We start from the raw sequence: 16169 nt of genomic DNA on the forward strand, positions 1-16169 counted from the left end.
ATAATCATATAAAAAGTACAATCATACATTAAGGAAAACCGAGACAAAATGATTAAAAATCTCACATTCTTATAGGTGTCTGTTTGAGTATTTTCTTTTAAAAATTCCCTTCTTTTCCTTTGCAGCAATGATCCAAGAACAGAAGCTAAAACCCTGGATATGGAAGCCTTTAGGATGCTGGTGCTAACCACTCAATAAATTTACATTATGTGTTTCAGACAGAAATTTTCCTTTATTAACTGCAATGCAGCAATAGAACTCAAAAGTTTTCTGCAGACATAGAACACTGAAAGTAGCCTCATAATACTATACAGCATTTCCAGAGATGATACTAGAGCTTTAATGCCAACCATTAAACTGAAAGTGATACTTACATGTCCTTATATTTAGACACCAAATAAAGGCACCTCATGTGTGAATAAAGTAATGACTGATTCTTTTTTTAAGATCTTTATTAAATCAATGCATCACATTTAGTTAACTTTTTTACATTTTGTTTTATAATGAAAACTGATTTTGAAAATAAAACAAGGTATTTATTCAGTGCCATACCTATCAAACTACCAAAAACATTTTTATAGAATTAGAAAAAATAATGAGTTCATATGGAAGAACAAAAGATTAAAAATATCAGGGAAACTAATAAAAAATATGAAGGATCAATGCCTAAAAGTACCCGATCTTAAACTACTATAAAGCAGTGATCATCAAAATAATATGGTACTGGCTAAGAGACAGAAGGGTGGACCAATGGAATAGACTAGGGGTAAATGACCTCAACAATCTGGTGTTTAATAAAACCAAAGATCCTAGGTTTGGGATAAGAACTCACTATTTGACAAAAACTGCTGGGAAAATTGGAAAACAGTATGTCAAAAATTAGGTTTAGATCATTATCTCATACTCTATACCAAGATAAATTCAAAATGGGTATATGACTTAAATATAAAGAGTGATATTATAAATAAGTTAGTTGAACATAGAATATTATACCTGTCAGATCTATGGGGAAGGGAAGAATTTAAGATCAAGCAAGAAACAGAGAACATTACAAGATGTAAAATGAATAGTTTTGATTTTTATATTAAAAAAAGTTTTTGCACAAACAAAACTAATGAAACCAAAATTAGAAGGGAAGCAACAAATTGGCAAAAATTATAACACAATTTTCTAGTAGTCTAATTTCCCAAAATATATAAGGAACTAAGTCAAATTTACAAGAAATCAAACCATTCACCAATTGATAAATGATCAAGGGATATGAATAGGCAGTTTTCAGATGAAAAAATCAAAGCTATCAATAATCATATGAAAGTGTTCTAAATCCCTCCTGATTCGAGTAATGCAAATCAAAACAATAGTTTTCACTCTTAGCAAATTGACCAATATGACAGAAAAGGAAAATAATAAATGTTGGAGTGGATGTGGCAAAATTGGGACACTAATGCATTGCTGTTGTAATTGTGAATTGATCCAACTATTTTTGGAAGGCAATTTGGAATTATGCCCAAAGGGCTTTAAAAGAGTACATATCCTTAATCCAGAAATACCACTACTATGTTTGTCCCCTAAAGAGTTAAAAAAAAGGGGGGGATGGACCTGTTTGTACAAAAATAAAAGCTGTGCTTTTTGTTGTGGCAAAAAATTAGAAAAAGAGGGATTGTCCCCTGTTTGGGGAATGGCTGAACAAATTGTGGTATGTGGTATGATGGATTACTATAGTGTTATAAGAAGTGATGAACTGCTTGCTTTCTATAAGAATTGGAAAGACATCCATGAACTGATGTGGAGCAAAATGAGCAGAACCAGGAGAATATTGTACACAGAAACTGATACATTGTGTTAAAATCAAATATGAGAGACTTTGCTACTAATTGCAATGCAATAATCCAGGACTGTCCTGAAGGATTTACAAGAAAGAAGGTAATTCACATCTAGAAAAATATCTGTGGGAGTAGAAATCCAGAAGAAAACATATGATTTATCATTTTCATTTATTGGTATACGATATGGGTTTTTGATTTTTAAAGATTATTACAAAAATGAATAATGTGGAAAGAGTTTTTGAATGATAATACATGTATAACTCAGTGGAATTGCTTGTCAGCTTTGGGAGGGGGGAGGAAAAAGGGGAAGGAGAGAACATGAATCATGTAACCAAAAAATATTTTTAAAAATAAAAATAAAATATTAAAAATAAATAAAATAAAACAAAGGTATTGTTCACTGTGACATGTTAGTAATATTAATATTTCTATTCAGGAAGTCTTCCAAACAACTTCTTTTACCAATTTAATTTTTCCATGGTAGACATCATGGGAGATGGTAAAGATCACAACCTTCAGTGATTGCTTGGGTTGGAAATGTAAGATAATAATAATAACAATAATAATGTCCAATAACTTCAAGCATTATATTTAGAGTTTATTAATAATCACTTGAAGTAGAAAGAATAAAAACCTAATTATCTAACAAAATAAGACTATGTGATTAAATTTTTTTCCCTGGCCCAAAGCCAGCTTCCACAACTGCCAATCACAGGAAGAGAGAGTGAGAGGTAGGGTTACCCAAAATTCATATCCTCTCTATGTTAGCATGCAACGTGAGAAGGAACATGGGATACTGGGAATAGTAGTTCTTGGGTTCAAATTTTAATTACAAAATCCCCCCCCCCTAATTCCCATGGGAAATGAGGGTATAGAAATCTCCCAGATTTACATGCCTAGCTTCATCATGGAATCAGTACATATTATGAACTTATATTCTAAAGATCTTCAACTAGAGGTACATACAATAATGCACTTTCTAATGGGAAATTATAATAAATTGGGGATAAAAGGGAAGTAAAAGAGAAAGAGAACCAAACCTATGATTGCTAGGCACATTGACAAAAAGCCAATAAGGGCGCAGACCCCTCAGGTATAAGAATTTACATTCAAAATGAATGCATTCAATCCCCAATACTTCAAGATGTTTTGGTGCAGTTTGTGGTTTCTGCAAGCATCTTCATGGTGCCTTCTCCAAACAGTTCACTTTCTAGATACGGGTAGGTAGCAAGTTTCTTATCCTAAAATTACTTTCAAACAAGAAAAAGTTTTATAAATCTAGAATTTTGTGACAATTATATAATGCCCCCTGAGGAGAGTGTTGACAAACACACGGAGCACTCAGGGATACATGGCTGAGTTATGAGGTATGAGAATTAATTGTTAAAAGGAAGTCAAAAAACACTAAAAAAAACCCAAACAAATAGAAGAAAAGAAAAAAGGTTGAGCTGCAGACTATGCTTATGTATGACTACATCAGAATCATAACATGTCCATATTTTTTTAGTTCAATTTAAAAACCTCTTATTGAGTGTTTAATCTGGGGATAACAAAATGACTTGAAATAGAAATATTTTGTCTTTGACCTCATGGAGGTTAACTTATTATTTTTAATTTACCCCCAAATCAGAGTCACACCATTCATCTTTCTTTTTTAAGCATGAGATTCCTTCTTAAATCTCCCTACACTGCTAATATGCTAATGAATAAACAAAAGGGTAATTACCAAAGATAAAATAGATAAATTGGATTACATAAAACTGACAAATTTCTGTATAAAGAAAAGTAATGTATCTGGGATAAGAAAGGAAGACTGTTGAATGAGGAGAAATCTTTGTATTTAATTTCTGAGATAATCCTTGGTTATACAAGATATATATAGAACTGATACACGAGATAGATAATAAAGAGGTCTAAGTATGTCAACAATTAATTTTCAAAAAAAGAACTGCAAGGCATTAACAGCCATGTGAATGCTAGTGTCATTGATAAGAGAAATGCAACTCAAAATAATCCTTAGATTTCTTCTCAAACCTTTCAAATTGTCAACAATGAAAAAACTGGGGATAGTAAATGTAGAAGAGACTGTGGAAAGACAGAGACACTATTGTATTATTGATGGAGATGTGATTCAATATAACTATTTTGGAAAGTAATTAGAATTATACGAATAAAATGACTGATACATCAATATCTTTTAGGCCAGAGTTTTCACTACTTGGTATATAGCACTTTTTTTGGTAGCAAAGGACCTGAAAATTGATGTCCATCAATTGGGAAATGACTAAAGAAATTGCAACATGTTAATGTAATGAAATATTAATGTCATATAAGAAATGATAAGCATGTAGATTATAAGGGTGGCATGGAAAAACTTAAGTTATCTGATTTAGCATACAATAGAGTAAAAAAAAAAAATATATATATATATACAGTGACTACAACAATGTAAATGGAAAGCAAAACAAAATAATGAAGTGAATGTTGCAAAATCATAAAGAATGAGCGTGCGCCCAAAGAAGAAATATAAAAAGACAACCTCCACCCATAACTTTGCAGAGATAGGAATTCCAGAGGTGTAGAATATTGCATATATTTTTAGATTTTTCCCACATATTGATCAATTTTGCTGATTTTTTCTATTCCTCAATTTTTTTTCTTTAAACATGCTCTTTGTTATAGGGGATAATTTTATGGGAGGAGTAGAGAAGGCACACTGGCAAAAATTAGGTAACCTAAAAACAAAAGAGCTATATATACATACATACATATCTAGAGTAAGCGTACACACATATACACAAATATGTATGTATTTATATATGCTGTCATAATGGTCCAAGGGTGAAACTCCATAATCAGTATGATGATCCCATGAGTGGAGGGAAATGCTAAGTCAAATAATTCATATGAATAAGTTCCCTTAAGAAGTGATTATGTAGTCAGAAAAGAAACAAGGCCCCCAAATTAAGCATTTAGTAAGGAAGACAAAAAAACGAGATAAATAAAAGAAAAAATTTGGGCATGTGGAATACAAATAAAATTTAGTATAAAATGCCAGTAGTGTTTTATTGTACCATCTTTCTACAACCTCTCCAACACTGTTTGCAACTTTCGTCATCTTTGCCAGTTTGCTGTGTAAAGGTGAAAGTTTCTATTCCGCTAGCAATGGTCTAGACTACCTGATTAAGCCAATCAATCAAAAGTATAGAGTAAGTGTGAAAAATCTTGGTCAATTTGAGAAGAATGAAGTTCTTTGATCATTTGGATAATGACAGATGATGTCACACTGGAAATATTTTGTGATTGGCTAAAGGAATGAATCATACATGTCTTTGGGCACAATCTATAATGTTATATTTCATTTCCATTGCTGTTGAGTGGTTTTTAAGTCATGTCCAATTTGTTTAAAATTAAAATTATATCTTAAATAATTAAAAAATATATTTTAAGGAGGTTTATTAAAATGATCATTAGAAATCAAGGAATAAAGAGGGTACAAAATAAAAACCATGTGCCAATGGCTGTTTAGCCATTTCAAAATCACCACCTTACCACCATCAGCACTGGCTGCAAGCCAAAAGAGGAAGAGCAGGGCAGCTTCCTGGATATTTATTCCCTGTCTACAGGAAGTACGTAGTGACAGGAAGTCAGTGGGCTCTCAGGAAATGTAGTTCCCCTTTAGGGTAACAGATTTTTCAATTATACAGTTGTGATCCTCCCCCCCACCCCCCATTTGTAGTTTTCTTGGTAAAGATACTTAATTCCCCAGCTCATTTTATTGATGAGGTAACTGAGGCAAAAAGAGTTGAGTGGTGTGCCCAGGGTCACACAGATAGTGGTTGAGTCCAGACTTGAACTCAGTAGGATGAGTCTTCCAGATTCCAGTTCTGGCACTCTAGCCACTTTGCCACCTAGCTGCTGCTTTACTGCTGCCATATTGGAAACAGTGTTTCTCAGTCCTGTGCCCTTTGATTCTTAATGTTTATAGGTCTGTCTGTGTAGTGATTGTCAGTTTGCAAATGGTTGCCTGCTTACTAGGAAAGACTTTAAGAAATCAAATTCTTGAACTGCTAATGTCTATATAACTAGTCTCTTTGGTGAGACATGACATGACCTTATCATTATGTATACCTTCTAGTGACCATTTTTTCTTTTGATAAGGCCTTAATTAACTCTAGACAAACAAAAAGCATTCAGAATATATTTCCAGCCTAGTTTACTAAATAAAATGCAGACAGTAGACAAGATTCTAAAAAAGTTTCTCTTCTTGATTGGCAAAAAGAAAAATGTGCAATTAGAAAAGGCTTCAGGTAACCAAAATACTGTTTTTGTCATCTTACTGAATTTTTATTTATGAAAGGACTTTTATTAATAAGAAACTAAAGCAAAGGCATTCAAAAATTCCTTGTTCATATGATATAGATTTAGGCAGTGGACCAGTTGTTGACCCCTGATCTAGATCAACCCCTTCTTTTAACAAATGAGTAAACTGAAGCACAAATAGGTAAAGTGATTTGCTCAAGGTCACACAGAAAGTAATTATTACCAGCAGGATTTGAACCTGATTCTTTTAATGCCAGAGCCAGTGCTCCTTCCAAGAAGAATTTCATTGGTAGAGATAACACACTTCCAAAGTGAGGGCTAGGGACTGATCTTGTGTTTTCATTGGCATAAAGGATTCCTTTTACTAATTAGATTCAGAAGATTCCCTGCAGCATCTAGTCTTAGAGAATTAATCACCTATAGCAATGATTTCAAATTCAAATAAAAATGGTACAGATCCCTGTGGCTACATATTGACTTAGAGAAACACATATTAACGTAATCTATGTTTTGTTGTATTTTTATTTAATTTGTTAAGTATTTCCCAATTTTATTTTAATCTGGTTCATTTCACTGTTCTGGACCCTGGGCTACATGTTTGACTTCTCTAGTCTAAAGCAATAATGGGCTAAGCAGTTTGCCTAGAGTCACTGAGTCAGGTGTTAAGGTTCCTTTCAGCTCCACAATGAGAATGCTAGGTGTCTCAGTGTGGATAGACTGCCAGGCTTGGAACCAGGAAGACTCCATTTCTGAGTCCAAATCTAGCTTCAAACACTAGCTATGTGACCCTGGGCAAATCACTTACCTATTTGCCTTGATTTCCTTATCTATAAAATGAGCTGGAGAAACAAATGGCAACTCACTCTAGTATCTCTGCCAACAAAACCCCAAATGGGGTCATGAAGAGTCAGGCCTAAAAAAATGCCTGAACAACAGCAAATGATCTGGTTATTCTTTCATTCATCCCCATTATTTTTGATATGAGGAAACAGAGACTAAGAAATCTTAAGGGACTTGTCCAAGGACCCAAAGGTAGCAGAGAAGTCCTCTAAATCCAATTTTTCTGAGAGTAAATCTAGTATTCTTTCTACTGTGTATGCTACATTGGATTAATGGTTAACAGGGACACATTTTTGGATTGGCTTTAAACTGTGCATATATTTTATACAATTTTTTCAAACATTTCTTATAGAACATTTTGAATGACTATACATCATATTCTGTCTCTGATTTATGACTTTTTGTTATCATTCTCAATTCTAGTCCTGAAATCCTTCGTTTTCTTTTATTTGGAGTATTGATGAGGACATTTTGATTTCCCCTTGTAAAGGCTTACTGATACATTTCCTTTGTATTTTCTGGAGCACTCAAGCAGTTGGGATCAAATTCTCACACAGTGAACATTCTGGGGGTAAATTCAAAAGATGAAACTCTGGTTTTTATCTGCAATAGAGAAATGAGGCTTTATAAATAATGTAAAGAAAAAAACTTTTTTTCAGGGTAAAAGATTGGAGCTCAGAAATAGCCAAACAGAATCTCTAAAATAAAAACACTGAGAAGTTCAACTGAATGAAGCTAGTCCCATGACAATTGCTAGTGAGGGACAGATTTTATAGAAGCATCAGCTGAAAGGCAAAAGCAGGAATTAAAATGGGAACAGGAGCTGGCTATTCAATCATAGGAAGTGTAAGATGTCCTTTCAGGCTAGGAGTCAGCTAAATTAATTGGGAAAGTGGGAGTTCTAGGGACTTTTCTGGATTTGTTCTTTGGTCACAAAAACTCATCCTCTGCTTGTGGACCTTTCAGTGTCCTTTATTAGTATTCAATTTAAAGAGGAAGTCTAAACTGTAGATGCTTAGATGTGGTAGAGATTTAGGGCGGGGGAAAGAGGAGAGAAAAAGTCCAATATAATAGCATGACTTTTTGCCATGCCAATGAAAGTCATAAAAATGATCTTGAACTAAGTGTACGTCACATTAAAAAAATAAATTGACCCTGGAAAACTGTATATGCTTTCTTTTGAATGATCTCATGTTGGCCCTGGGTCTTAGCTGCTCTACTCGTTTTTTTTTTTGTGTATAACAAAACAGATATGGCTCCAAGAAATGAGGAAGATAAACCATTTAAAATCATGTCCTTATTTTGTTTCTGAAATCCGAGTTAGTTATTCAACAGAGAAATTTCCCATTACCTTGGATTTATTTCTGTATAAAGTCAATGGAGCAATCTCCTGAGGAAAAAAAAAATTAAAATGCCTATTTTCCCTCTGAGTTTACAATCTTAGTGCTAATGACAGGGTTTTACTCTCTGATAAAAGACCTGAATCTCTAAACAGATCCATATTGAAGCTTCACTCAAGGATCTGCCCTGAATCAAATAAAAGTTTAGAGCTTTCTTGAGTGGCATAAATCTAAATAGTCTCTTTAGTGTTTCTAAAATTAGATATTTTGTAACTCGTCAGAATCAAAATTTCATTCATTCTTTTGTTTTTTTTGTTGCAGTTAACTGGATCTTGCCACAATTAGAAATCACATTACCATATATTTAGAGAGTATCTATCTATCTATCTACTTACCTATCTATCTATCTATCTATCTATCTTTATATCTGTCTATCTGTTCATCCATATGTCTCCCTGTCTTTCTAGCTCTATTTCTCTATCTCTATGTAGATCTATATCTCTCTCTATAGACTGAGATAGAAGATACATATATATATATATATATATATAGTTATACATAGACATATATTTCAAAATGTGGAATTATGCTTTTTTATTTATGAGGCAAAACAAGACAGGAAATTCCATGTAGAACTCTAGTGAGGGTAGAGGTTTCATACAGTATTACACAATTCAAATTGTTTATGCTTTAGTGCAACATTCAAAGTCACACAAAAAATGATCTTAATGGAGAGACAATAAGACAGAATTATATCAAGAATGAGGAATAAAAAAATGTGATGTTTGACTGTAAAGTCTAAATGTTAAAGTTTCCTGGTATACCTTTTTGGAATCAGAAAGATATAAATATATACATGCATATACATATGTATTTCTATATATATATACATGTATATTCACATATAAAGATTTACATATACATAATCACACAAATATGGATAGAAATGCACATAAATATACATATACACCTGTATGATATAGATAATAATTATCAGTCATTGTCATCATAATTCCTATTCCCACTCCCCTCTTCTCTTATTCCTGTCCTCTTAAAGACCCCTTGTGCCATCCACATCTCAATCCTGTCCCCCTCTGCAATTTCTATTCCATAATGAATCAACTACTCTTCTTTCTGGGCATTTTCTTCTATTCTGCCTTCTATCTTTTTGTTCTTACTGAGAAATGACTTTTATCCAAATGACACTGACACTCCAATATTCACTCTGGCACTAGCATAAGCTTGGAATACATCTTGATCCCCATTGCTAGACTCTATCTCCTTTTACTATTGTCACTCAGCAAGTTCTCTTTGAAGTTTCTTCTATTAAATTCTCCACCTTATTCAAATCATGGTGAATGGCATGTACTGACTCCCTAGTTCATTCTCTTTCCTTTCTCAAGATGTTCAGCATCTGGCTCATTGTTTTTTCTCTTCTCCTTAACTCTTACCCTTAGACCAGTTAACTTCTACATCCCTTTAAATCCATAAACCAGTCCATGACTTTATCTCAAGTGCATGCAGAGATCTCATCATTTTCTACAAATGTTCTATCTCCTTAATCAAAATAGAAATCACTTTATTGTTCCCTTATGTGATCTTCATCACAGTGCCTGGCACAGAGTAGATGCTTAATCAGTTCTTGTTGATTGTTGCATGTCTGATCATAATCGTTGTAATATGATCAATATTTGCTACAATCCTTGACCTGGAGGCTTGATTGGTTTTCCCTGAAAGGCAAATAAGTCATTCCTTTGACTTTATTGGTTCAGGCTACAGCCATTGTCATTAATTTATAATATTCATGATAATTATATCCTATATGATTAATATTATATGCATGTATATATGTCTCCATCTAATCTCCATTCATGGTCTTTTCCCTGAGACTCAGATATGCATCACCAACTAACTGTACAATGAACATTTTAAATTATGTCGGAGAGTTCTCAGAATCAACATATCTAAAATAAAACTTACCCAACTCAACAGCAAACTGACTGCCATATATGGTCCTAAGGTTCCTTGCAGGAAAGACAGGAGGCAGCATATTCCAGGCAAGTCAAACCACCACCACTATCTTCACCACCATCTCTCTTCAGAAACTGATGGACCCAAGAGTTTTGACAATAGCCATGATTCTAGCTTAGTGTGGTCAGTTATCACCCTTCAATACAATCCCTATGGAGATGCCTTTTGGGAACTGCTCTATAGGTCCTATAGCCACAGGGACCAAAGACCCAGAAAAAAAAAAGTCTCAACATCAAAGTCTTTGGCATTATTATATGGTCAGTTTTGGAAATGGATAGAATAAAATCATTAGAAATTACATTTTTAAAAGAGGCATTGCCACATGTTTTGCTGCTATATCCTAAGCACTCTGGGACCTTTTTTTTCCAAGTTGCATCTAAAATATTTTATATATATATTGTATTTCTTTTTAGAATGTGGGCTTTTTGAGAGCAAAGACTGACTTACTTTTTTCTATTTGTATCACCAGTGGTTATCACAGTGCTTTACATGTGATAAGCACTTAATAATGCTCTATTTATTTGTTTATTCATTTATTCATTAATTCATTGGAACTTCCCTATCCTTATCAAAGGTATCACCATTCCTCTAGTCTCTCAGGTATATAACCTATATATTACCCTGGAGTCTTCATCATCCCTCAACCCACATATCCAAATGCTTGTCAAATCTTGTTTATATCTTTAATAATGCTTTCATTCAAGTTCCTCTCTTTATTCACACAGTCACCTAATTTAGACCCTCATCATCTCTCACCTAGATTATTGCAACAGCCTCCTCAGTTTTTTTTTCCTCTTTTGCCTCAGATCTCTCTTTATACCAGTCTAATCAACATGGTTCTCCTTACATAAAGAAATGACCATCATAATGCCTTCACCTCCCCCAATACAACCTCAATAAAATGCAGTGGCCCATCTTATTTTCTCCAAGATAAAAGACAAGTTCCTCAGTTGAGTTTTTAAAGTTCTTTACAATTTAGCCCTAACCTATCTTTTCAGACTCATTATAAAATGTCTCAAATGACTTGTACTCTACAATCCAAACAAATGGACTTCCTTTTTTTCTTTTCTTTTCATATAACTCTCCCTCTCCTATCTATAAGTCTTTTCATTGGTTCTCCCTGACTAATGATCCTTTTCACATAGTCCCTTCCTTCAACATACAGCTCAATCACTACCTTCAACATGAAGCCCTTTCTGATTTCCCCAACTGTTTATATCATGACTCACAAATTACTTTAGGTTTAATTCCATTTTAAGATCAAATTCTATGAAGAAAAACAATACATATAGAAGGTTTTAAGTGCAAGTTAGATGAAAAGATCCCTTAATGCTTAGGAAAATGGAATAAAACATGCAGTAATATTTCTCTTGAAATGTCATTTCCAATGATTAAATTATATTGTTTTTTGATATTAAACCACTTAACGGTTAAAGAATAGGGGAACCATAGATGAAAGAGAGGTAGGTAGAGGTGATGAATCTGATGGTCCTTGCAGGTCTAATAATTCATTCAAATAAATTTTGAAAATACCAAATAATTCTTTTAAAATAGGTTAAAACACCTATGTGGCTAGTTTTCCATTGAGAAACAGAGAAAACAATAGGATTTTGGTTTTGGAAGTGGAGGGGACTTGGGAATAACTCAAAAAATTTTTCTTAAAAATAATACATTTAAAAATCAAATTATTTCCAGACTCTTATTAAACAATGAATTTGGGCAAGATTCTCATTGTTGGTCAACTAAAGGAGAAAAATATAGGGAATATACTGATAAACATGGTTGATATTATTTTAATTGAATTTGGGATGCAGAAAACACACAAATATCTAAATTTTTGGAAAAGAGCTCTTGTCCTATTGATTATTTAAATACAAAATACTAGTTTAGAGTATTATCTGATTTGGAATACTAGACCAAACAGTACTTGAATAAATAGCTTTCTTATCTCTAAAGTGAGGGGGGAATAATTCAGTATTGTCAAATATTTCTTCTAGCACTTCTAGCACAAGAAGAAAATTTAAACTTAAACAATAGGCAGAGTCTTTCCCTTTCGCAATGTCCAGCATAAATTTTGTATGAAGTTAAATCTTAAAATCAAATATAAATGTTTAATTTCTAAAAATACCACAGCTATTGATTTCAATGTGTGTCCATGCAGAAAGGTATATTCAGAGATAATATATTTGCCAATGAAAATGCAAGCTGTGAATGACTTAGTATGGAATGATTCTTCCCATTTATTTCTCTTCATCTTTAGCTTAAAAAATAATGAAAGCCTATCAAAACACACAACTCACCACATTAAGCATCTGTTAACTATGAAAATTATGAAAAAGGCATTTCCAGATAACTTTAGGACAAGCTTTGATATAAACCTTTTTTAGACATATATTGAGTTGGCTTTTCATTATAGTCTTACTTCAATGCCCCATCATGGTATGGAAGTGATCCTTGGTACTCAAAATTATAGAATATTTGTAAGTTCTGTGAATGCAAGGATTTATTCACTTTTGTATTGGCATACAAAATGTCTAGCTTAATACCTGAATTATAGTTAAGCACCCTGCATTTAAATCCTTGCTAACTTCATGTTTAAAGGTTATGCCAAGGTGATAAAATTTTTGGTAGTACCTACTGAACTAGAAAGGTTATGCACTATGTTAGTTAACTGACTATGACTAAGACTAGGTTAGGTAAATCCAGAGAAATCTCTCATCCGCATAGTGATCATCCAGTGAGGTTTTTTCTTTTCTTTTCCAAATGGCAAATCATGAAATTCTAAGTACTGGAGGCTGCAATCTATGTCTACACAAAAGAAACCATATGAAACTTGAAGTCTGATAAATCAGGATTTCCCTTAAGGTCTCCTTCATCTCTAACCATGTAAAAGTAGTGTTCCATGGTAGTAACAAAAGACCTAAGCTCTTACCTTTTAGTAGTCATCCAATCCCACCCTCCAATTTTACTGAAAAGGAAACTCAATCTAAACAGGTGAAAACGCTCACTCCTAAATTAAATAGCTATTTAATGGCAGAGCGCAACCAGAACACAAATTTCTTGAAACCCAATTCAGTATTTATTTTACTACACTATACTATTAATCACTGCTCTGGTCTTTAAAATTCTGTAAAACATTTCTTTTTCAATTGGGACCATTTTAATTTTGTAGTTCATAATGTTCTGAAGATATGATGAATTTTAAGAAATGACAAGAACCTTCAGGGAAAGATAAAAGAAAGAATAGACCAACTGCTGGGAATATATTGGATGTAGATAATAGACAGTATAAAGATAGCATGCCTCTTTTTTTTCCCCAACCAAGAATGATATTCAGACTATGAAACATTGGTTGAAAAAAAAAGGGTTTAATGGGACATTGAAATCCAAGATAAGAGAGAAAATGAAAAGAAAACTTCTAGGTGCTTTCCATGAATACAAGTCACCAATTCTGGATGAAATTCATCTTTGTATACAGAAGGAACTTGTGGAAGTAATTGCTAAACTGATACAAGCAGTCTTCAGCATCTCCTGGAGAAAGGAAGAGATGTTTTAGGATTGGAGATAGTCCAAAGTTATCCCCTCTATCAAGAAAGGGAAGAATTTAGAGAATAAAAAGAGGCTGGTGAGATTGACTTCAATTCCTGGAATAATTCTTGGTTGTTTTGTTAGATGTATGTTTGAAAGTTATTTGTAAAGTAATGACCACAAAGAGACAGCATAGCTACAAGATCAAGTCAAAAGGAACTAACTAATTTTCTTTTTCTTCCAGGAGAGCTACATTAGTAGATCCAAGAAATGCAAAAGATTTTAAGAGGAAAAAAATAACACTTGGGAAAGTAAAGCAACCTCTTTAGATTGGAACTCTTTCCCCAGGAGATCAGTTTCTGTAGTCAGAAAGAGTGAGTTTGACTGGTGAATCCATTAATTACAGTCCCTGATGTCAAGGAATTTTACTAGTCTCTTTGTTCATGATACTTGACCTCCTTATGATTGGTATATTTGTTTTATTGAGTGTATAAAAAAGTGAAAAAAAAAGTCTGACAAAAAGTATCACTAATTTCCATGAGACAGTGGTTAAGAGTATTTGCCCTGGGATTATTTCATATACTATCATGTTTTTTATTTTAATTGTTTTCAGATTACATGTTGATACAATTTTTAATATTTGTTTCCTGCATTTTGCAATCCATTTTCCATCTGTCTCTCACACTACTCTCCACTCCCCAAGAAGGCAAGTAATATGATATATGTTGTAAATATAATATAATACATATTTTCATAATCATCATGTTATGAAACAGGACTCATAATGCTTGCAATAGAGAAAAATTCCTGAAGAAAATAAAGTGAAGGATGATATGTTTCAATTTCCATTTATACTCTGCCTTTTCCTTCAATGACAATAGATAACTTTTTTCATCAAGAGTCCCTTGGAGTGGTCCTGTATTCTTGACTTGTTGATAATAGTCATTTACAGTTGATCATCATACATTATTGTTGTTCTCCTAGTCCTGCTCAATTCACCTTGTATCATTCCATATAGGTCTTTGCAGAATTGTTTTATGATCATCTTGTTTGCCATTTCTTATGGCACAATTGTATTCCATTACATTCATGAACCATGAGTTGTTTAGCCATTCCCCAACTGATGAATATCGCTTTAGTTTCCAGTTCTTTGACATTACTGATGTGTTTTTAGGAATCAGAACCTATCTTGAGAACTCAATGCTGGTGAAGCAATTCAGGACACATTTGTTTTCAATATTCTTTGTTCACTTAATGATGCAGCTCAAGCATAATTTCCTTTATGAAACCTTTGCTCTCCACAGTTTCTAGTGTCTTTTCTCTCCAGTGATCCTGTATTTTGCCATTTTATTTGTTTATGTATTTATTCATTTTGCATAATCCTACATGTGCATTTATATTTATTACCCTTTGCTATCTTTGCATTTGAATGCAAACTCCTTGAGAGTAGAATTTGCTTCTTTATATCACTATCTTCAATGAGTACATATGTGCAAAATATTCAGGGAATGAACAAAAATTTGTAACAACAATAATTATTTACCAATGGGTAATTGATTTAAAAAGTAAAGTTTTCAAAAGAATAATCACAAACTACAAATGTTCCAAAATATAATCTGTATAATGATAGTTAAAAATAGAATCTAAATTAAAACAACTTAGGTATTTCATCTCATATCATAAAAGACATTAAAAAAAAAAAACATGGCAAATAAGCAAAACCAAACCCAAGAACAGTCAATGTTATAGACATGTGGTAAGACAAAAACACCAATGTATTGTTGTGGAGATGTTACATTGTTTATTCTCAATTTCAATTTTGGAATTATGCACGAAAAGTAACTAAATTGTCTCATGTTTCAAGTAGATTCATGATTCATAGAATTAAAAGATTGAAATAAAAGTACTATATATACCAAAACATTTATAGCTATATCCTTTGATGATAGAAACAAAACTAGTATCTATTATTTGGTTTGTGGTTGGGGAAAAATTGTATGTAAATATAATGAAATATTATTCCATGATAAGAAATTTTGAAAATGAAGAATTCAGAGAAATATGAAAAAAGTTGTATAAACAGTTTCAGACTGAAATAAGCATAATTCAAAGACTAATGCACACAATAACTTTAATAATGTAAAAGAACAGATCACTAGGAGGAAGTTGAATACTTAGTAATTGTAATGAGGGGAAAACAATGTAGGTCAAAGGGAAGAAAGACAATTATGAAACATAACTCCTTCCTCATAGCAAAATCACATCCGACTACTAAGATAAA

At 32.8% G+C, this 16169-nt stretch overlaps 1 protein-coding gene across 4 annotated transcripts in view; it reads left to right on the forward strand.

Moving 5' to 3' along the window:
- MLIP (muscular LMNA interacting protein) overlaps positions 1–423 on the forward strand; it is a 394551-nt gene extending 394128 nt beyond the window's left edge. For all 4 annotated transcript variants that reach the window (XM_056818419.1, XM_056818422.1, XM_056818424.1 and 1 more), the window contains one exon: positions 126–423. In XM_056818419.1, coding sequence (XP_056674397.1) covers positions 126–131 — 6 coding nt within the window. In that variant the 3' untranslated portion in view covers positions 132–423. The remainder of the gene's footprint in view (positions 1–125) is intronic.
- Positions 424–16169: the final 15746 nt, after the last annotated feature.

The sequence above is a fragment of the Monodelphis domestica genome, chromosome 2, assembly GCF_027887165.1.
Source record: "Monodelphis domestica isolate mMonDom1 chromosome 2, mMonDom1.pri, whole genome shotgun sequence".
NCBI classification, from domain to species: domain Eukaryota; kingdom Metazoa; phylum Chordata; class Mammalia; order Didelphimorphia; family Didelphidae; genus Monodelphis; species Monodelphis domestica.